The 24748-nt window shown below is 38.0% G+C and overlaps 1 protein-coding gene across 1 annotated transcript in view; it reads left to right on the top strand.

Moving 5' to 3' along the window:
• Positions 1–24748, top strand: part of WDR64 (WD repeat domain 64) — a 144439-nt gene that overhangs the window by 108201 nt on the left and 11490 nt on the right. Inside the window, exons 24-26 of the mRNA XM_055117874.1 lie at positions 8226–8284; positions 11715–11824; positions 21016–21201. Of these exons, the coding sequence (XP_054973849.1) occupies positions 8226–8284; positions 11715–11824; positions 21016–21201 (355 nt within the window). The remainder of the gene's footprint in view (positions 1–8225; positions 8285–11714; positions 11825–21015; positions 21202–24748) is intronic.

Genomic DNA, 24748 nt, shown 5'->3' with positions numbered 1-24748 from the left:
AGCGCAGGGGCCGCGGTTTTCCTGAGCGCAAAACGGAGTCGCCGATTCAGCCAAAACAGGACGTGAGCGCGCTTGCGGGAGTCCCCAGGGGGCGGGGGCGGCGACCCCCGCCCACCGCAGTTAGATACTTAAACCCACCTCCCCCACGTGTGCTTCCTTTTGGACCCGGCTGTGGAAGGAGCATGATGGAGGGGCCCAAGGGAGCGCCCTCGGACCCCAAGCAGCCCACTGAACTAATTCCGGCATGGGACCAGAGACCCCACGGCGTGCTGAAGCTGTGGGACCCGGGCATCCCCCAATTCTTTTAACCTGTCTCTCTCTCAACTCCTCCCTCCCGAGCACAGCGCAGGGGCCGCGGTTTTCCTGAGCGCAAAACGGAGTCGCCGATTCAGCCAAAACAGGACGTGAGCGCGCTTGCGGGAGTCCCCAGGGGGCGGGGGCGGCGACCCCCGCCCACCGCAGTTAGATACTTAAACCCACCTCCCCCACGTGTGCTTCCTTTTGGACCCGGCTGTGGAAGGAGCATGATGGAGGGGCCCGAGGGAGCGCCCTCGGACCCCAAGCAGCCCACTGAACTAATTCCGGCATGGGACCAGAGACCCCACGGCGTGCTGAAGCTGTGGGACCCGGGCATCCCCCAATTCTTTTAACCTGTCTCTCTCTCAACTCCTCCCTCCTGAGCACAGTGCAGGGGCCGCGGTTTTCCTGAGCGCAAAACGGAGACGCCGAGCCTCTCTCTAGGTTTCTCCATCTTATGAGCACCATAAAAGGGTAAAAGTTTATAGTGATGTTATTTCTGGTTGTACTTTCCCTGGACTTTATACAGAAACCCAAAACCGCGCGGCCGCTGCCGCGGCCGCGCGACTTAATGTCATCTTAGTATGACCAATATGTAATGGTTCCTTTCTAATGGGGCGGACTTTTGTGGGAGATCCTAATAGTAAGTCTGTTGCTGAAATATTGAAGGCAATCAAAGTGGTAGCCATCTCACTAGACTGAACTAAGCTATATCCCCACGCCGGCTGAGAAGAAATTTTCTTCTTTCTCGGGAAGAAACGCGGTGTGTCATCAACTACAGTGTGATGTCCATTAAGCAAACAGACCTGGTGGCGTGGGAATGGGATATAAGGGGAAAAATTATGTACAAGGAACAGCGGGACGCTGGTGGAATCTCGAACCGGAGCCGACACCAGCGCAAGACCGTCGGTTCCAGAGACTGCTTGCAGATACTCTACAAGTCGATCAACTAAGCCAGAGCCCCACGCCTGCTGATGACGGGAAATAACCATCCTTTTCGGTTTTTTTTTCCCTTGTCAGGCAGCGTGGCGATTACTAAAACAGGCGTGAACTCGGTGGCGCGGGGCAAGGGGGAAAAAGAAAAACTATGTAACAAACAGAGGGACTTAATATCTCTATATTCTTAGCAATGGAGAACTATCAAATGCCTCCTTGGCAATAGGACTGCTTTTCTTTTTTGGGGGAAACCCCAACAACGGTAGTGAGTTGTGTGTTGAAACATGAAATGTAATCGAAATAAGGCGTAAACGAAGTGAAACATATCATGTGCAAGGGTTGGGACTGGGGAGGTGGGAGGGGGCGGCAGGTATACTGGGGGGGTTGGTGATGGAAGATGGGCACTGGTGAAGTGAAGGGTGTTTGAGAACTGTATAACCGACATAATCCTGAGAACTATGTAACCCTCCACATGGTGATTCAATAAAATTTAAAAAAAAAAAAAAAAAAAAAAAAAAACAAGAAATCAAATGAAGTTAAATAAGAAATAAGTGAATCAAGACTATGTTACTTCTAATCTTACCAAAAGCTCTTCTTGTAGTGTTTCTGCCTTCTTTTTGTAACTGGCAAGTTCTTCCTTGTTAGCTGCTGATTCAGCTCGAACTGCCTCGAGCTGACCAAATAATTCACTTTCCTCATTGTTTTGAATTAGTTCAGTGGTAGTCTGAATGGTAGTGCAAAACAAAAAAATTTACATCATTAAAAATATATACAAAAAAAAAATAATAATAATTTTCAGTCTGTTAATGTATATTTTATTAAAACTAGTTTGTTTTGCCCATATAACCTAAATCTACTTTTTACCTCTTTCTACTGGTATAAACATGTATCTGTACAACTCAGAGCTCTTTTCCCATTTGTAATTTATGTTTTGTACTTGATTTTTTCTCTTTCTAAAGCACATCATTGATAATTGTTATGTGTTTATTTGGATTTTTTATCTTTACCTTATATTTGGAGGGCAAGAGGGATAGTATTGCATGGATAGGGTTCTTCCCTTGCATACTGCAGACCTGGGTTCAATCCCTGGAATCCCATATGATACCCCAAGGAGTGAGGTGATCCTTGTGCTCAAAGTGATCCCTGGGTGAATTTGAAACTTTCCTTTCTGTTACACAGCTGATTGAAGCAATACAACATACTGTTGTTTGTGGGTCATTAGTGAAAGAAAAAGAAATTGCACAAATATCAAAGCACCCCCCATTTCAAAATGTTTATGTTTTTAATTTGAATCAACATGCCCACACTAACTAAATCTAGAATTTTGAGTCTAAGATTTTAAGTGTTATCATCGACATCAGTATAGGCCTTCACAAAGAGAGCTTAAGAACTTAGAATATTCTGAATATCAGGCTTTTTGAGTTTTCTGTTTCTGGACTTTATGTCTTTGACATGCATCCTAGGCTACAATTCTTGTGTGTCTGTGAAATTCCTATCTTATTTCTTTTTTAGTATGAACCATGCCAGCAGTGAGAGCATGAGTATGAATTAATTGATAAGCACAGATTATCAGCACATCTACCCTTGTAACTTTGCCTTTTATTTCAAAGAGTTTATTCTTTCCATTACTTTTTTTCTGAACCACCCAGGGCTGGTTACCCACCTTCTTTCAATATAAATAAATAACCAAGGACAGGAAAAGAAATTCCAGGGAATATTGGCAAATATGCTAAGGGCTATTTATTGATGACTTTGCTCATTGGCAGAATAAAGTGTGTGTCACTTGTCATTAGCAGTAACAATTTCAGCACCTTATGTTCTTGTTTTATGTACTCTGGTGACATGTTTCTGAACAGGGCCACTGGCTGTGGGTCATTAGATCAATCTTTTAGGTTAGAGTGAATGGGGTCATTTGCTATTAACCTAAGATTAGCAACTGTTTTTTTTTTCTTTTATTACTTTTTTCTTTTTTCACTGATTTCCTCCTATTTGTGTAACATGCCTAATTAATCTTTGTGAATGTTAGGACTTCTCTTATCTAATCTGAATTTTACTTAAATTTTCAGATTCAGACTCCTTTTTCCAGTCCACAAAGCAATGCTCACTTTTTCTAGATTTAAATAAAATCACTATTTCTAGAAGGACCGGAGTGAGAGCACAGCAGGTAGGACATTTGCCTTGCAGTGCTGCTGACCCGGGTTTGATCCTCCGTCTCTCTCAGAGAGCCTGGCAAGCTACAGAGAGTATTCCACCCGCATGGCAGAGCCTGGCAAGCTCCCCATGTCAAAAACAGTAAGAACAAGTCTCACAATGGAAATGTTACTGGTGCCCGCTCGAACAAATCGATGGATAACGGGATGACAGTGCTGACAGTGCTACAGTTTTATAAATATGCCATGAATTTTTGCTCATTGATTTCGTAGTCTGCAACTTTCCTGTACAAATTTTGTTCCTAGGAGTTTTTTGTAAAGTCCTTAGGATTTTCTAAGTATAGTACCATGTCATATGCAAATAGGTATAGTTTTTCTTTTTTAATACAGATACTCTTATAATCGCTATTTTGCCACTAAATTCAATAGTGATGAGAGTGAGAAATCTTGTCTGTGCCTGAGCTTAGAAGAAGAGTTTTTAGTTTTTCACCACTGAGTATGATGTTCACTGTAGATTTGTGGTACAGCTTTAATTATTTTGAGAAAAGCTCTTTCAATCCTCATTTTATTGAGAGTTGTCATTTTATTGCTATCTTGTTATATACATTTACCTTGTATTAATTTTCCCTTATACTTATTTTTCTCATTAATTTTTATTGTATTTATTTTTTTATATTTTTCCTTGTATTTTTGTGTTATGTTGATTGACTTGGGCTGCAGCGATACCACAGCAATAGGGCATTTGCCTTGCATGCGCCCAACCTTGGTTCGATTCGTCCACCCCTCTCGGAGAGCCAGGCAAGCTACCTAGAGTATCTTTCCCTCACAGCAGAGCCTGGCAAGCTCCCCGTGGCATATTCAATATGCCAAAAACAGTAACAAGTCTCACAATGGAGATGTTACTGGTGCCCACTCCAGCAAATCGATGAGCAAAGGGATGACAGTGAATACAGTGATGGTACAGTTAATTGACTTGTGTATATTATACCATTCTTGTATGCTCAGGACATGCTGTATGATCCTTTTGATACATTGTTGGATTCGGTTTGCTAATATTTTGTTAAGAATATTTCTACCCATATTCATCAGAAAAATGGGTCCATAGAATTGTGTGTGTGTGATATCTGTCTGTTTTTTGTATCAAGATAATGTTTGCCTTATAGAAACTCATTGGAAAGATTCTTGCTTCTTCAACTCTCAGAAAAAACTAAAAATATTGAGAGTAAGTCTTTAAAGGTTTGGAAGAACTCTCGAGTAAACTGATCTGGACCAAGGTTTTTCTTTGGAGGAAGACTTTTTATTACTGTTACAATTTCCTTGACACTGATTGGCCTATATAGGTGTCCACTTTTCACTTGAATTAAGTGTTAGAAGATTTTTAATATTCCAAGATTTTATACAGTTCTTCCAGGTTCTCCAGTTTTATGGCATAGATTTTTTTTTAATTTATTTATTTTTAATTAGAGAATCACCGTGAGGGTACAGTTACAGATTTATACACTTTTGTGCTTATACTTCCCTCATACAAAGTTTGGGAACCCATCCCTTCACCAGTGCCCATTCTCCACCACCCGTAAACCCAGTGTCCCTCCCACCCTCCCCAATCCCATCTCCCCCCCATCCCACCCTGCCACTGTGGCAAGGCATTCCCTTCTGTTTTCTCTCTCTAATTAGCTGTTGTGGTTTGCAATAAAGGTGTTGAGTGGCCGCTGTGCTCAGTCTCTAGCCCTCATTCAGCCCGCAACTCCCTTCCCCCACATGGCCTTCGACTACAATGTAGTTGGTGATCGCTTCTCTGAGTTGACCTTTCCCCGGAACGTGAGGCCAGCCTCGAAGCCATGGAGTCAACCTCCTGGTACTTATTTCTACAGTTCTTGGGTGTTAGTCTTCCACTCTGACATTCTATATACCATAGATGAGTGCAATCTTTCTATGTCTGTCTCTCTCTTTCTGACTCATTTCACTCAGCATGAAACTTTTCATGTATGGCATAGATTTTTATAGTAATCCCCAATGATCATTTGAATTTCTGTGATATCTTTTTTGTGACACCTCCCTTTTCACTTCTGATTCAGTTTATTAGAGTTTTCTCTCTTTCCTTCTTTGTGACTCTAATGTTTTGTCAATCTTGTTTATTCTTTCAAAGAACTAATTCTTGGTTTCATTGTTCTTCGGGGGGATGGAGTGACAGCACAATGGTAGGGCGTTCGCCTTTCACGCCACCGACCCGTGTTCCATTCCTCCGCCCCTCTCAGAGAGCCTGGCAAGCTACTGAGAGTATCTTGCCCTCACGGCAGAGCCTGGCAAGCTACCCGTGGTGTATTGCATATGCCAAAAACAGTAACAATAAGTCTCACAATGAGAGACATTACTGGTGCCCGCTCGAACAAATTGATGAGCAAAGGGATGACAGTGACCGTGATATTGTTCTTCTGGATTGCATCAAAGTTTTCCATTTCCTGAATTTCTTTATTATTTCCTTCTTTTTGTTTGCTTTTAGTTCTCTTTGTTGATCTTTTTCTAGTTGCTTATGCTGTGCATTTAGGCTATTTTGGGGGGCCTTCTCTTGCTTTCTGAAGTATACTTTCATTGCTGTGAAATTTCTCTAGACACTGCCTTTGTTCTGTCCCATGTGTTTCTGGTAACTCAGATCTCCATTCTCACTTGTGTTCTTTCCATTTTCACTTTGATCCATACCTACTCAAAAGTGAGTTGTTTAATTTCCAAATGCTTGATAGATCGTATATCAAACAATTTTCATAGATCATAGATCCTACTTTTATTAACTCTGAGTTTCTGATCTATGCATTTTCTCAGCATTTAAAAACATTTATTACAAGGTAAATGCTGTCGACTTTTATTTATATGAGAGTTTTAATTTATCCTTTTCTTTTGAAAAAAAGTCTCAGGAAACAAAATTCCAGGCTAATGCTTTTTCCTTTTCTCAATATTTTATTTTTTTATATTGTATTAAATGGCTTTAATTTCCTTATTTACAGGTTAAAATGATATAGCAATCACAAGTTAGCTTTTTTTTATTTTATTTTATTGAATCACCGTGACAAAAGTTACAAAGCTTTAAGGTTTAAGTCTCAGTTGTATAATGTCAAACTCCCATCCCTTCACCAGTGCCCCTGTTCCCCCACCAAGAACGCCAATATACCCCCTTCCCACCCCATCCCACCCAAGCACCTGAGTGGCCAATGATCTTCACTTTATTCTCTCTATACTTTGGATACATTCAATATTTCAACAGAGAACTGACTATTATTATTCGGAATTTCCCCCCAACAATCAAACCTGTTGAAAAGGCATCATTTGATAGTTTGTTTTCCATGGCTGAGAATGAAGATTATAGGAGCTCGAGCGACCACAATATGGATTCTGGATTTCTGTTGTTTTAGCTCAGTTTACAGTCTAGATGCATTTCTATAAGTCTGTGGGTGCCAAAATGGGTTAGTAGAACCTCCCGGATCATATTCTTTAAGGAGCAGAGGGGCTGTGTCGTGCGCGGCGGCTCTGGATCTCATCTGGGCCAAGGGCATGCCAGTAACACCCCCATCCCATGATCTCTTGTGCACCACGTCACTACAAAGCGAGTACCTCTGGGTTGTGAGTCTTAGAAAATGGCGGACGCCACATGGGCGCTGGTGCTGCTGCCACTGCTCTCTTCCCCATAAAAAGAAAGCGCTGGGAGAGAAAATCCTTCCCCGTCCCCGGGCGACATGGGGTCGCAGCTCAGCTCTTTTTCTCAATATTTTAAATACTTCACCTATTCTCTTCTTGCTTGTATGGTTTCCAAAATATCAGATTTAATTCCTATTTTTCTCCTCCATATATGTTATTTTTTCCCACTCTGGTTTCATTCAATATCTCATCTTTTTTAATTTAATAATCATTTATTAAACATATAATAATGTAGCTCTTCTGGCCTTAAGTTTTGAATGGACTACAAAGATGAATTAGTGGTAGTCACTGCAATTGAGAATCTAACAATTTATATCCGAATTGTAAACGAGTAATAACAATAGGGAGTAAAATTAGTTTCTAATCAACCCAGCAGCAAAACTTCCTGGAGGATTCCAGGAAGACTTTCAAGAAAGGTAATATTTGAGTTTTACTAAATAATAAGAAATTTACATGAAAATTATTACTAAAACCAATGTTATATATTGGTTTTAGTAATAATTTTACTAATTTATTTAATAAATAATTTAGTAATACTTTTGTATTACTAAAACCAATCCAATACTTTTATTAATCTCTGGATTTTAGCGTTTTGACTGTTATATGAGTAGCAACTATTGTTTCTTTCAAAATTGGGATTTTGAGGGCTAGAGAGATAGTATACTGGCCTGGGTACTTGCTTCACACACGATTAGCCCAGGTTCTATCCCAGCACCACATATGTTCTCTCAATAATCAGTAGAAATAATACCTGAGCACAGAGCCAAGAATAACCCTGAGCACCGCCAGGTTATGGCCCAAAACAAAAGCAAAAAAATGTAAATTTAGATTGTGTAAGAACTGATATTTTGGATTGTAGAATTACTACTGACATAATGGTTTGAACTACATTTGATGGCATATTCATTTATACTCCATGTGTCCTTATGTCTAGAAGAACTTTGAGTCTGAATCTGTAAGACAGCCTCACTTTTATTGTCAGAAAAGAATTACTGTATTACAAATTGGTATAAAATCTCATTTTATTCGTGTTTTTTCAGATTCTATTTATTTTACTATTAAAATTCCTAAATAAATATAATTTGATAGCCTATGAAGTACTTGCTTTTATAATAAATATCTAATTAAATATTATAACATTTAAATTTCATACAGAAGGACACGTTATTCTTTTCAATGTTGGTTCTTTCCTGGATCCACCGTATGATGAAAAGGTAAAGTTTACTTTTAATTGAATTAATGAAGCATCACATATTTATTGAGCTATGCTACCAAAAAATAGAAAACATATAGTACTATTTAAGCATGGTACATGTAAAAATAACATTGGTCTATTGATAAAAAGAGAATTATTGAGTGATAAGAGTGAACTAGATCATTTTACACATCTTTATGTTTTGACTTACTTGGGAGAATCTATGTAGAAACTTAAAACTTCACAGAGTGTGTATGCATAGTTTCACTATTTTACACAACATAGGAAAAATGTACTGAACCTTGTACTGAAAGGCTAGTTTAATGTCCAACCATTATTATTTTCAAGAGAATTCACACATTCTAAATAGTTATTAATATTTAAATATATTATTTCATTTCAGTGATAATAAAATGTACATATCACCACTTTATTTTTATAACCATTTAAATATGCACTTCTTGTGTGTTGTGGACATAAAATTATATCTTCTGATACTGGAGCCATACCACAGCAAGTAGTGTGGTTGCTTTGCATGGGGACGACCCAGTTTCAATTTCTACCACCACATATTTCTTCCTGAGCACCACTAGGAGTGATCCCTGAGCACGACCAGGAGCAAGCCCTGAGCACATCCAGGCACACTCAAAAAATTCAAGAAAACAGAATGATAGATATTTCATACATGCATTTGTCATTTGGTTTTAGATAGATAGGGGGTAGATAGGTCAAAGCACTTGTCTTGCACTTAGCCAACCCCGGTGCAATCCTGGCACTTCAGATGGTCCTCCAAGCACTACCAAGAGTAAGTCCTGAGCACTTTAGCTATGTGGCCCAAATATGCATATATATGCATATGCGTATATATAATGTATACATTACCAATTCCCAACACAAAGTGTGCATCAAGGCAGTATAAACTCATTTCTCTTTAATACTTCCATCTGAAACTCAAATACTGAACCCAGAGAGATAGCTCAAAGGCTTGGAATATGTGTGTGAGGCACCACATTTGATCCCCGATACTACACAAGCTCCTGAGCAATGCTGAGACTGACCCTGGTGGCTCAAACTGCTAGTCCCAAGCAGCATCGCATCATTTAGCCAGATCCCTACACCGGCAAGCCAGTATTGCTGGGTTGGGTATTGCCAGAAATGACTCTAAAATTTAATTACTATTCTTGAACAAAATTAATTTATAATTCTCAATTAAATATTAACTTGTTAACGATACTTCCTCTCCCAGACAACTTTATGATTAAAAAATATATCAAATTCTACAACATTTCTTGAGAAGCATATAAATATATGTTTAAGTGTAAATAAATTTAATAGTAAGTTTTATTGTGAGTATTAACATATAGTTACAGCAGCATAGGATTTAATTTATTATAAATATTTTAGGATGGTTATTGTTTTAAATTCTATTTTATCTAACCCATATCTGTTTTTTGTATCTAATAACACATTAGAGTTTTTATAAAGTCTTTGTAAAAGATAAAATCAAAGTGTGAACATAGAATCACATAGACAGTTAATGATTAAGTCAATACAAAAACAAGGTTTTTGTCCAATGTTTTTCCCATATATTATACTCACTGCTATCAAGTGGGAGATAATTAGGTTCAATTTATGAAGTACAGTGTTTAATTTATCAGTGTTCTATCATCAAGCCAAGCTGTGAACTGAACAAAAACAATCACATCATTTAACCATATATTGGTGGAAGGTTATCTAATGATTTTCTCCAATTTAATAATGATCAATCAATATTCTGCTACTAATCTTAACAGATAAATATATTCAAAACATTCATTCTTGCAAGATTTATTCCTAAAGGTAATTAAACTTTTAAAATTCATAAAAATTAAAAACACATTTATTAAAATTGAATTAAATAACAGTAAAAATAATTTCTAAAACATTTTACCAGTTTGAGAACATTAATTTTAATCGTTTAAGTCCATATCAACTTTTTATTTAGAAAAAATGATTTTTAATATCAACTTTTTATTCTCCATTTTGTTAATGGCTATCTATTTATAAATTAACAACAGAATATGATTCTACAATGTCTCTTATTATGAAACTAACATATTCTTTACTAAACCAGCTTCACTACAATGTCATTCTGTAAATTATAGGGTAATCTGTTTTTCTTGTTATTACAGAGATATTGTCTAGAATGCAAATATTCTAAAATATAACATAATTAAAACTGTTCACACAAAATAAATCATACATTATATTACATATACATGCCCTACAAAAATGTCTTAAGAGTAGCATATGCCTAACCTTTATTAAAATCTAAATGAATATGTTTATAGAAGAGCTATGAGTTACTGGTCTCACAAATGCTATGAGGTAAAGAAACCAAGGAGCAATATCTTAATCACTGAATGTTACTGAAGGACTCTCTTCTCTACTAGCAATTCTAAATCATGTTGTTTTTACTTCTGAGGCACATTTATGTTCTTTAATCTTGAGAGTAAGTCACATTCAGAGAGAACATACCAGTTAATCCAAACACTGTTTTTGAAAGGGAATGATATAAACTATTTCTTTATATACTTCCTGTGGGACATAGTTATCCAATATACCACCCCCATTCCACAAAGAAAATAAAAAACAGGGATGGGAGAGATAGTGCAGCTGGTAAGGCTTTTGTCTTGCATGAGGCTGACCCAAGTTGGATCTCCGGCATCCTATATGGTCCCCCAAGTTTAGCCAGGAGTGATCCCTGAATGCAGGGCCAGAAATAACCCCTGAGCATCACCAGGTATTGCCCCAAAACTAATATAAAAAGCCTCTATTAATCTATGCATAAAATTTTAAATTGAGAAATGTCACTTTTGACAATGTCCTCTTGTCTTTCCTTTTGTACTCTTCTTCTCCCCATTCTTGCATATATTCACTCTCTACTACAACCTCCAGCTTTCTCTAAAGGAGTATGTGTTTGTTTTGAGGTTCTTCTGTTTGTTTGTTTGTTTGTTTTTGCCACAGCCAGAAATACTCAAAGCTAACTTCTTTTGGCTAGGATCACTCCTGGAGGTGCTCAAGGGACCATTTTCAGTGCTTAGGATCAAACCTGGGTCAGCAGTATGTAAGGCAAACACTCTTCCCACTGTGCTGTCTTCCAGCCTCAAAGGCTTTTCTTTAATCTAGTCATTACTAATCTTTAACTAACTTAATTTTTAATTCTAAATTAAATGCTAAATTGCTAAAGATGATAACTTCTCCCCCAGACAAATGTATAGATTAAAAATATATTAAAAAATTGAGTATTGAGTACTTCAAAAAAGAAAAGCTACCTAAGGTATGGACTATATCATCTTGCACACTCATTCATTAATGTTTGGTCTTTGATGATTAATGGTTTTGCTCAAGGTAGAAATTTGATCATCACATACTAATTCCAAGTAATATGCTTTATTGCTGCAATTTAGAAATTCAAGCAGCTGCTTGCCTGGCGTGCTCATTCTATGGAAATCATTCGAATAATCTATGTAGAAGAAAAACAGTTGGTGATTACTGCTTCCACCGATGGCTCAGTAAGGTACAGAGCTTTCCTTTGCAAATTCCGGGTTTTGAGTATTAAAGTTAAAGGATTTTAAGCAAAAATTTAAGTGTGTAGTTTAAATATAATCTTCTATAACTGACATATGAATAAAAGGTGGAACGAAAAGGTTTTCAGTAGAATGCCATTTCATTTGGAACTATTTCCCATGCCTACGAAAATGAGATGCCATCCAAGTTTATCCATGTAGATAGCATAATACTTTCAATAAAAAGCACTTTGGTGGGACTGAAGCGATAGCACAGTGGTTAGGGCATTTGCCTCACACATGGCTGACCTGGGTTCGATTCCCAACATCCCATATGGGAACTCCTGAGCACCGCCAGGAGTAACCCCTGTGCATCACCGGGTGTGACCCAAAAAGGAAAAAAAAAAGCACTTTGGGAATGTGTGTTTAAAATTACTAAGGAAGGTAATTAGTCCATAAAGATGAACCTAAGACCAGAAAAGTTCACACAGAGAAAACGTCTGTAGCACTGTAGCATTGTTGTCTCGTTGTTGATCGATTTGCTCAAGCATGCACCAGTAACATCTCGATTGTGAGACTTCTTACTGTTTTTGGCATGTTGAATACACCACGGTAGCTTGCCAGGCTCTGCCGTGTGGGCGGGATACTCTTGGTAGCTTGCTGGGCTCTCCGAGAGAGACGGAGAAATCGAATCCAGGTTGGCCACATGCAAGGCAAATGCCCTACCCGCTGTGCTATTGCTCCAGTCCAAAGAAAACATAAGATCAAAAATAATTTCATATGTCAAAAATAATAATAGTGAGAAAAGTAAAAGTGAACTAATTGCTTCATTGATGTGATTGATCTTGTAAGCCTATTTCCTATTAATTGCTCAGATGTGTTAAGTATACAAACACAATATTCTAAACTCATACATGTATATTCATATGTACCTATATATGAATATATATGAAGAGCAAGAAAATGTTTTGACAATTCTTGAAACAAATTGCTGTATATTAAACTGTCTTAAGGGTTGGTGAGATGACCCAAGGGCTAGATTCCATGGTTTGAATGCTTCAACAAGTTAGATGTCCTCCAAGCACCCCAGGTCATTTCTCCCTTCAATTTAAAACAATTTTTTTAAGTCCTTAAATCATGGTATGAATTATCCTATCAACATCAAGAGAGGCAAATTTTTTAATGTGTATTATTAGCAAGCATTAAAACATAATGTAGGGACAATGAAGGAATATGTCATATTACTTGAGACTCTGGGACTGGATACTACTAGAAACAATAAATCAAAATAGCCAGCAAAATAGCCAGCTACAAAGTCAACTCGCAAAAATATCCCACTACTATGTTCAAATAATGAGAAAAAGAGATCAGAGTCCACTCAAATTTTTGTTTAAAAACCTCAAGTACCTAGGAATCAACTTAAAAAATGCAAGAGATTCACATCATGACAATTATAAGAAAGAGAAAAAAAAGAGCAAAGGCAATGGAAAAATAATTCATGTAAATGGGTTGGAAGAATCAACACCATCAAAATGACTATCCTACCAAAATTGCTATATAGATTTATTAAAATGCCAGGAATATTCTTTAGGGAGTTAAATTGGTGAATAACAACGTTTTGTTTTTTGGGTAACACCCAGTGATGCTCAGGGGTTATCCCTGGCTCTGCATTTAGCGGTTAGTCCTTTTTCTTTCTTCTTCCTTCTTCTTCCTTTTCTTCTTCTTCCTTCTTCTTCCTTCTCTCCTTCTCCTTCTTTTTCTCCTTCTCCTTCTTCTCCTTCTTCTTCTTCTTCTTCTTCTTCTTCTTCTTCTTCTTCTTCTTCTTCTTCTTCTTTCTTCTTTTTCTCCTTCTCCTCCTTCTTCTTTCTTCTTCCTTTTATTTCTTTTTTCATCATCTTATTCTTTCTCTTCCTCTTCTCTTCTTTTTTCATCATCTTCTTTCTTTGTCATCATCTTATTCTTCTTTATTTCGCTTCTTCTTCTGCTTCTGTTTCTTCTTCTACTGCTTCTGCTTCTGTTTCTGTTTCTCCTTCTTCTCTTTCTTCTTCCTCTTCCTCTTCTTTTCTTCTTCCTCTCTGCCCCCTCATCCTCCTTCTCCTCCTCCTTTTCATCCTCCTCTTCTCTTTTTTCCTCTTCCTCTTCTCCTTCCTCCTCTTCTTCTTCTTGTTCTTCTCTTTCTTTCTTCTTTTTCTTCTTCTTCTTCTCCTCCTCTTTCTTCTTTCTTCTTACTTCCTCTTCTTTCTTCTTCTTTTTCTCCTCTTTCTTTCCTTCTTTTTCTTCTTCATCTCCTCTTTCTTCTTCATTCTTCTTTCTTCTTACTTCCACTTCCTTCTTCTTCTTCTTTTTCTTCTTCTTCTCCTCCTCCTCCTCCTCCTCCTCCTTCTTCGTCCTCCTCTTCTTCTTCTTCCTCCTCTTCTTCCTCTTCTTCTTCTTCTTCTTCTCCTTCTTCTCCTTCTTCTTCTTCTCCTTTTTCTTCTTCTTCCTCTTCTTCTCTTCTTCTTCCTCTTCTTCTCTTCTTCTTCCTCTCCTCTTTTTCTCTCTCTCTTTCATTTTTGGCATTATCCACCCATATTTTGTTAAGGATTTTCATCATGAGTTAATGTTGGTCATTCATGAATATTCACACCATTCATGCATACATCATTCCAACACCAGATCTATAACCAGAGATTTCTCTTCCTTCCACTAATGCCCTACTAAGCACATTCTCAAATTTGATTGACAAAAATCTTCAGTTTCAATGACTTTGACCATTTGTTTTTCTCTTGCTATGTTTCTTCCCACACCGACCCCCCAAAACACATATATGGAGAGATATATTATTTTTGTGGGGGGGTGATCACATTTCAATTCAGAGACTATTAAGTAGCACTGTAGCACTGTCGTCCTGTTGTTCATCGATTTGCTCTAGCAGACACCACTAATGTCTTGCTTGTTTTCCAATGTTTTGCTTTGAACTGATGCTAATCTTCATTTCTTAATTTTTGTTTTGGGGCCACACCTGGCAGTGCTCAAGGGTCACTCCTGATTCTATACCGAGAAATTACTCCTGTAGGTGCTCAGCAGTGCCATATGAGATGCTGGGGATCAAACCTGGGTTGAATGCAAGGCAAGCAACCTATCTGCTAAGCTCTCTTGAACCCTGAGGTTACTCTTTAAAGTCCATGTGTATTTCTGTGAACAGCAAAAGTTTGGCTTTCATTTTATGATCGACCCCTTTACTGCATTGCCATTTTTTTGGTGATATCAGGCCATTGGTATTGTGAACTTATAGATATAAATGTATTTTGTTAGGTGATATCAGACTACTAATAAAGTGAAATTATAGATATAAATATATCTGTTCTAGGTGTTATGCTATTTCCCTGTTGGTTTTAAATATATCTTATTCTATCCTTTCTACTTTGATAGCTTCTTTTGCATGGTGATCAGTTTTTATTTTCCAGTTATTTTTCCTAAGTATTTCAGTGTTGATGTCACAAAGAAGTTTGCATCTAAAGCCCTATGCTTATAGATTATTTTTAAATGAAAGAAAGCAAATATTGAGACTTATCTAAAACCCCCCACTTCACACTTTATACTTCTTTAGGTATCTTGTTATTTATAATTTGAGTTTCTTTTGCTTTTATATAAGTTCATTAGCTACTTGTTTTTTATTTGTTTTCTCTGGTTTTATTTATTTATTTATTTATAAAATTTATTTTATTGAATCACCATGAAGAAAGTTACAAAGTTCTCAGGCTTATGTCTCAGTTATACAATGCTCAAACACCCGTCCTTTCACCAGTGCCCATATTCCACCACCAAAAAAAAAAAAAGAAAGAAAACCCAATATACCTCCCACCCCCACCCCCCAAATCCCCCACCCCACCTGCATAACTGATAAATTTCTCATTAGCTACTTCTTGAAGTGCCTGTTTTGTCTGAAAAACTTCAAATCTTCAAATTCATCTTTCAAATCTCAGTGATAATTTAGCTAGTATAATATTATGGATTTAAGCTTATTCTCATTCCAAACTGTATGTCTAAGGGCCAGAGCAATAGTACAGTAGGTAGGGTGTTGTCTTGCATACGGCTGACCTGGGTTTGATCTGAACAACATCTAGGAATAATCCCTGAGTACAGAGCCCTAAGCACCACTGGATGTAGCCCCCCCAAAAAAAAGCAAGCAAAATTCCACTTTCTTCAGGTCCATAGAGTTTCTGTTGTGAGATCTGCTAGTAGTTTTATGAAGCTTTCCTGTTCTGAGTCGTTTCTTCTATCTTTTGGTGCATTTAGAATTCTTTTATTTTTGCCATTTAATTATATTTTGTCTTGCATGCTGCCTGAGTTTATTTTGCTTGGGTCTCTCTAAGCCTTCTAAATCTCGGCTTTTAACTGTTCAGTTGGGACTTGCCTATTATTTCCTCTTGTTTTCCTCCGATAGCCTCTATGATTTAAAATGTTGTTTTCTCCTCATGCTGTTTTATGTATCACTTATGATTTCTTTATTATTTTTAATTTTTTCTTCCTTGGATGGTTTTTCATCTTCTTTTGGGTGAATGTATTCATGGGGAAAGGGCCTAGGGGTAATCAGGACACTTACAAGCAAGTGCCTGGCTCAAGCTATGGTGCCAAATTTGAGCAGACCCAGAATTACCAGGCAATTCATGTTTCTAAGAAACTAATGCTATTAAGACTTAGGGGGTAGTTGGGGCTTCACAATTGCAAGTGCCTGACTCTATCTGTGATGCTAAATTAATTTTAAGAGCCAGAGAGATAGTACACATGCAAAGATCCTTGCCTTAGGAATGCAGTCAAACCTGGTTCAACGCCCAGCACAATGTATAGTCATCCAAGCACCACAAGAAGTGATCCCTGAGCCCAGAGTTAGGAATAATGCCTGAGTAGAGGTAGGTATGGCCCAGAAAAAAATTATAATTGTGCTAGAGCTAAACTTTTGCTTATCTTTTGTGTTGAAAGAAAAAGTCTAATTATTGAAGATTCTAATCAGGTAATGTCATTAATATATTCTGAAGAATTTGTGTATTTAAGACTTTAAAGATATTCATGTTAAGTTCTCTGGACCCTGTTGGAGGTAAAAAGTCCTAACTGGATGTTTCTCAGTCTGCTTCTTTGATCTTGGAAAATACTTGCACTTTCCAAAATCTGTTCTTGATTCATTAAACTTGTGCCCCCCCTGGTTGTGTCATTACAGCTCTGTGATAAAAATCAATACATTAAAGAAAGATCAAAAATACTATTTTATCATTCCCTAAAATATAGAGCACAGGATGTGTTGCATGCATGCAGGTCTGATCCTTGGCACCCCATGGCTTCCTGAGCTCTGCCAGGAGAAACTCCCGAGAAAAACACCAAGAGTAGCCTCTAAGCAACAGGGGTATGAACCAAAAATAAACTAAACAAATAGAGAGAACATACTCTTTTGCTAATGACATCCTTTTATTACTTTGTTGCTTTAAACCACTTGAGTAATTCACCTCTCAAAGTGAATTGTTGGCAAAATAATGCATATGAATAAATATGAGCCACTTCTTTCCTCATCTGTTTGGGTCACACTCGGTGGTGCTCAGAATTTACCTCTGGTTCTGTGCTTAGGGATCACTCCTAGAAAGGCTGGGAGACCTTATACAATGTTGGATATTGAACCAACATGAAAGGCAAACACTTGAATACACAAGAGCTACTTTTGACATTCTATTTCAGAATTCAGAATTTTATTTCAGAATTCAGTTTTAAGAATTAATATGCTGTTACTTTCTCCCAATATGTAGGAATTATTGATGGATATTGACAGAAAGTAATAGTAAAGCATCAGTAGGTATATTGTTTCACAAATTCTGCTGATGATTACTTAAGCATAAAATATAGTTAATATATGATCAATTCTATAGCTTAGTTTTTGTATTAATAGTTAGGACAAGTTCTGATAAGCTTGAAAAATAGTCTTATACTTAAAAGCATGTTTCCAATTTTCTAACTTTAATGAATGGGTATCATAATTACTGATTTAAATTAATATTTCCCCCAAATTATCATCCGTTGAATGGTGAGATCCTGGTGGTGAATCCACAATACAGCTCACGGAGGATTTTGATATACTGAGTTTGAATGCCCTGTTTGACCAAGGCTTCGACGACCGCCTCAGTCTCAACAGAATCGAAGGCCTTCTTTAAGTCAATGAATGTTAGACAGAGAGGCATCTTGAAGTCTCTCGAAACTTCAATGAGTTTGGTCACTGTGTGGATATAGTCTATCGTGCTGAATCCTCTTCGGAACCCGACTTGCTCGCATGGTTGTCCTTCGTCTAGTGTTCTGCCTATTCTATTCAGGATGACATAAGTGAACAACTTGTAGACAACAGACAACAGGCAGATTGGGCGATAGTTGCCGATGTCGTGGAAGTCTCCCTTCTTGTACAACAGAACAGTCCTACTGGTTTTCCACTGGGACGGATCCTTGCATTCAGACAGGTAGCGTGTGAAGAGTCAGGCCAGGGTATTGATTAGTACTGGCGGCAGATTCTTCAGGTGTTCGGGTCTGACCTTGTCCGGACCAGGTGCTGTTCGCGTCTTTACCAGCGAAATGGCATGCCAGATTTCAGAAGGGAGGACGTTGGGAATGACATGTCCATCCTGCAGAATTTGGTATGTGGGCAGGTGGACATGGCTGTCAAAGAGATCTGAGTAGAAGAGTAGAAGTCGTGAATAATTTTCTCCATTGCCTTTCTGGAGGATGTGATCCATCGGGACATCGGAGGGCAGTCATCTTTGTCTTGTAGTTGGCGAAGGACAGGTGAGCACTTCGAATACTTTTCCTGGCTTCTGCTGCACTGGCCAACACTGCTGCTCTTCTCTCTTTGAGGTCTTCCTTTATCGCATCTCTGCACAGCTTTGTGAACTTGAATGTTAGCTTGTGGTTGCCTGAGGCTCGCGCCAAACCACGTTGATGAATGAGCTCGAGACTTTCCGAAGACAGGCGTCTGTTTGTGGCTTTCTCACTCTCGGCATTCTTTGCACAGACATGGAGGTGCTGAACCAGTCGATCATATTCCTCATTGATTTTGTCAAGGACAGCATCGTCCCACGTTGCTGCAATAGAGCCAAAGAGCTCCCAGTTGATGGTCATTCTGGGAGTTGTCTTCTTAGACTTAAATTTTGCAGACTTTTCTCCCCGCTCTGTGAAGTAGAATTTTGCACAAAGGAGATGGTGGTCCGATCCCGTTTGGAATTTTGGGACAACAGCGACATCGATCAGGCAAAACCTTTGATTGAATATGATGTGGTCAATTTCATTGTGGAACTGTCCACCGGGAGACTCCCATGTCCAGCATTTAGATTTGGCCTTCTGGAACTGTGAGTTACCATGGATGGTCTTGGTCAACATGATGAATTCAGACAGTCTCTCACCCTGATCCTTTCATTCTAGGCCATGTGTCCCAATGCGGAATTCTTCAGGAGACCTTCTAGGACCTATCTTGGCATTAAAATCACCTGCAATGATCTTGTAGAAGGTGTGTTCTTCTTTATAGAACTTCTCCAGTTCCATGTAGAACCTCTCAATTTCTTCTTCATCGTAGTTAGAAGTTGGTGCATAGACGATGAAGATAGAAACTGCAGGCAATGAGCCAAATCTATTCAAGCGTAATCATCCAATTCGGGTTGTTAGGCCTTCAAATGAATTGATGCTCATGGCCAAGTTTGTGTTGACAGGGACACCAACGCCACCAACACCACCAACGCCTCTGTTGTCGCATGTTCCGAGGAACAATTCTTCTCCAGTGTTGAAAATGGCATGATGTGATTGATGTCTCTTTTTTTCGGTCAGACCAATGATATCGTACTTGATTTTCTGCGTTTGCACCATCAGGTTTTCAATGGATGCTTCTGATGCCAGCAACTGTGCGTTGAAAGTACAGACAATCATCTTAGTCTTTGTTCGTTTTGGCAGTCTAGTTCATCCCCAAGATTTTTTCAGCCTCTCTTTGCTTATCTTTCTTAACGCTGCCATATTGGGGGCTCTCTCGGTTACAGGTGAATGAGGCCAATTGTTGTTACTGTTGTTGACATATCGAATACGAGATGGGTAGCTTGCTAGGCTCTGACGTGCGGGCTCAATACTCTCAGTAGCTTGCCAGGCTCTCCGAGAGGGACAAAGGCTTTTAGGGTGGCCTCCAATTCCCCTTAGAGGTGTTACCATGGTTCACACTAAATTGATCATTGATGTAAAGAGAAGGGTGCGACAAGGTGATACCATTTCACCGAAACTCATCAGTACCGCCCTTGAGAACATCATGCGACACCTGGAATGGGAAGGAATGGGAGTGAGGATAGACGGTTGGCAATTATACCACCTCCGCTTTGGTAGTGACATCGTTCTCATAACGTCAAACATTAGCCAAGCGGCACAAATGCTGGCCGACTTCGACCACGAGTGTGGAAAGGTCAGATTGCAGCTGAATCTCAACAAGACGATGCTCATAAAAAATAAACTGGTCCCAGAAGCTCCATTTGCTCTCAACGGAACAAGCATCTCCGAATGCAGCAGCTATGTGTACCTGGGTCGAGAAATCAACATGAGGAATGACTTGGTGCCAGAACTGCGCAGGAGGAAGAGAGCAATGTGGAATGCCTTCAAGAGCGTTGAAGAGGAGTTCTGACCTCCATCGATGGTCAAAAATCTGGGATGCCGTCTCGTTTGCCAAGGCATCAAAAATCAGATGGGCCGGTCATATAATGCAATTCAGAGACAACTGTTGGACTAGAGCTGTTACAGACTGGATTCCACGGGACGTCAGAAGACCTCGTGGCCGCCCACCAACTAGATGGTCAGATTTCTTCGTCAAATCGCTGAGTGAACGATTTGAGGCTCTTTCTGTTCCTGGAGTGAGCAGGTATCATTGGGCTACACTAGCTCGCAACAGGGACAAATGGAGATGTTACTGGCGCCCGCTCGAGCAAATCAAAGATAAACGGGACTACAAGTGATACAAGTGATCATACGTTTGAATTTCAACTAGTTATATTTTGTTGTCTGACCTTCATGCACTTATTATAATGTGTCCTAGATTCAAATTTAGAATCCCATAATGATCAGTTAAAGAGCTGTATACATTATCTAAAGAGATAAGTAAGAGTTAAGTAATAGAGTAACATCTATTGGATTCCAGTTACAGTCTCTCCCTACTTTTGCCTTTCCTCAGACTCTGGCAAGCACTCAATGGTCACTACTGTGGATACTTTGGACAGAGAAGGAACTTTGACACATCGCTGACACAAGATTTTATATTGCCTTGTGATATTAATGAATATCCCATAGAAATAAAAGAAGAAAACAAATTTACAAAGAAGCAAACCTATGAATATCCTTTGATATTTGATCAGCAAAGGTAATACTATTAATGGGTCATAGTTTAATAGGCTGGAGCATATGCTTTGCATGCAGGAGCTCTGGGTTTAATCACTGTCACTATATGACCCCCCCCCCCCCAACCAGCACCAAAAAGAACTGCCAAGAACCAAGCAGGGTGAAGCCCTGTGCACAACTTTTTGCCGCCCCCACCCCAAAGGTAAGAATATTAAATTTTATTTATATGAGAGGAAAAGAATTCAACTTTTATCATGCTCTAACATTGTTGAATATGAATACTTCAAACTAAAATGCCCAGAAACTGTCCATAATAATCTAATAAACTCAGTACGGTAATACTGCTAGGGACACTTAATTCTTAGGACTTATCCATTTATCAGATGGATAAATGGAATTTCATTCAGGAAAGAAGGCCAAAGACGAAATTTCCAAAGCAAAGGCACTAAAGAATAAAATAATGTGATATCTTTTGGAGATTTAAAGTTCAGGAAGCAAAACAGAGAGGGCAAGTTAGAAGATAAAGTAAAAGTAAAAACCTATAAGGGCCATAGCGCTGTGTTATCTATTAAGTGGCTCAACACTATAAAATGTAAAAGAATTTGAACTTTGTAGAAATCACTGTGACACCATAAACAAGCACTTTCTATAAGTCTGAGGAAAATTGAGTTTTTTTTAAAATGGATTAAGTTTAAGATGCTTCTAGGATACATAAAATGGAGCTATTTAATGAACACTGAGGTAGACTTGACTAGAGATTCCAAAAGAGGTCAGAACTATATACATTTTTGTATCATCAGAATAGTAATGCCTTTTGTAATGAATAAATTACATATAAAAGCATAAAACTAAAAGAGAAATTAAAATTATGTACATGGAAAATCATAAATAGTATTGTAAATAACAGAACCAGAATTAATTAAAAAGGTTTTTTTTAAAAAAAAAAAAAGAAAAAAAAATCAAGAAACAATTGTAGAGAACTGACCATGGAAAAGAAATCAATGAAAATTGTTGAAAAGAGTTTCTGCACACTGCCATGGTGTTTCAGGTAAGATTGATACCTTGACTGAAAACTCTGAGACCTTTTCACAATGGGAGCAGGTGGAGTTCCCTCCCTTTTGGCTAGTCCTGGCCTCCTCAACCATATCAATAGGCTCAGTTCTATAGTACTTGATGTAATCCAAAGAAAAATATACTGAATGAAGAAAGATCAAATATCAAAAAAGGCAGTGGTAGTGGAAAATGTACACTGGTGGGGGGATGGGTGTCTGATCATTGTCTGACAAACTCAATCATGAAAGCTTTGTAACTATATCTCATGGTGAGTCAATTAAAAAAATTTTTAAAAACTTAAATACAAAGGAAATCCCATAATATGTACAGTAGATCTATCAAATGAGACCCTACCAGCCAGAAGAATATGGGATATTATAGGACAAATATTCAAGAAAATGAACATCTCACCAAGAATACATTGTCCAGCTACATTATTATCCAGATTTGAAGGAACTATACAGATTATGGACAGGCTACATCTTAGGAAATTAATAGCCTTGAAACCAGTTTTTCAAGAAGTGTTAAAAGAGATCCCTTAAAGGACAGGAGAAACTCCCCATCATGTGGCATGGAGTATGGTGCTCACTGATGGTGGTTATGGTTGCCCTCTACTAGATTAAGAAAGATACATTACTCCTAGCTTGCTAAGAAATTTTGCACATTTTCAAGAATGAATTAACATCTCATTTGTATTTAATGTTCTATGTCTTATTAGTTTTATATCCATAAAGTTTTTATTGTAATATCTTACTTTTGTGTACTTAAGCAATGTCTATAATAAAATATTTTCTCTAGTATAAAAATAATATTCCCTTTCTTAGAATAAAACACTTTGTACTTTAATATGCATGTTCAGATTTCCCCTTTAAATTTTTTAATTGCTTTTATTTTTATAAAGTTGTTCACATTGATTTCTTACATTGAATATTCCAACACCAATCCAAACACCATTATACCTTCCCACCACCATTATTTCCAATTTTCCCAACCACCACCCAAGACTGCCTTAATAGCAGGCCCTAAATTATTTTATGTTGGTTATTATGAATAATTTGCTAAAAATGATCAAAAAAGTTTTCCTTAGAAGAAAGTGTGTGAAGACTATGTTATATCACCCTGGAGCAATTAAGCCCTCATATAAGAGATTGCTAACATGTTGTTACAAGTTGAGCCTTGTGTGCTAATATTGTCTTAATTGAGATTGGTTGCCTTCTGCTTTACATTCCATACAACATGGTGTCGTTCCAGAAATTCTAAAAATTTGAATGGGGTGATACAGCTGGAGTTAAATTTTTAACTGGATGGTGGGCTTTGGGTCTGGAAGCATATCCGCATCTTGTTGATCTCTTTTGAGATTTACTTATGAGTAAAGTAAATCTGGATCATGGCCAGTTAATGAGCTTATACGGCACCAGAGGCAGTTCAATTTATTTTCTGACTGCCACGGTCCAGGAAGAAAAGTGTAATGGAGAGAGGTCACCTATTCCTGACCCATGAGACCCATTTTGGTCACAAAACCCGCATACCTGAGTTTTTCAACAGATTCATTTCTGATTGAGGTTTATCCGAGTTTGTGGAGCTCAGCCACGAGCCTGGTGGCAATTGGGTTACGAAGTTTTGGCTGCCAGAGCTCTGTTTGGGCAGGTGGTGGGCTCACTGGCTCCTCTTCGGGGTGTCCTGGATAAGACTCAGCCTTGTGTGGGGTCTGGAGGCATCTCTCCTCCTTTAAATTTTCTTAGTGCTCTTCACTTCTACTACTTTTTACAGTTGTAGACTTCATCTATATCTAATAAATTCCAAAATATATTAGCACAGATTTTTAAAATTACTTTTATTGATTACAGGAAAGACATGATGGTTACTACAATACCCAAATACAAAATAAAATTTAATGAAAACTTATTTGTGTAAATGAGAATAGGCATTATATTATATATGCCTGAATCATTGTATTATATGATTCATTGTATTATATGATTGAATCATTGTATTATATGATTCAAATTTCTTCATTTACATGATTAAAATTATAGAAACCATTCATTACAAATTGACGCTTTGATATATTTTCTTATAATTCCACTTCCCATTCAATGTGAAGTCAATTTGTTATGTGCCTTCCAATAATACAGGCAGGGAAATGGGAAACTGGGGAACAGGGAAGGTGGTGGGATTAGTGTTGGAACATTGTATGCTTACAACAACTGTATTGTATATAACTGAAAATCACAATATTTTAATAAAAATAAATAAATAAATCTTAAAAATAATGAAATTAAACACCCAACAGGTTGAAAGAAAACAACAAACAAATAATATAAAAGAAGAGAATAGTAAGTAATAGAGAGGTGATATTTGTAGGCAAGGCAGTCAGGTCATATAAAATAATAGGAAAAAAATCATTGGATTTTGTAAATTTTTAGGTTAATGATCATTAAATGGACTGGAGCGATAGCAGAACAGGTAGGGCATTTTCCTTGCACGCGGCCAACCCGGCTTTGATTCCTCTGTCC

Source organism: Sorex araneus, chromosome 9, assembly GCF_027595985.1.
Source record: "Sorex araneus isolate mSorAra2 chromosome 9, mSorAra2.pri, whole genome shotgun sequence".
NCBI classification, from domain to species: Eukaryota; Metazoa; Chordata; class Mammalia; order Eulipotyphla; family Soricidae; genus Sorex; species Sorex araneus.
The sequence above is the reverse complement of the archived record's forward strand: the minus strand, read 5'-3'. Positions and strand labels throughout refer to the sequence as shown.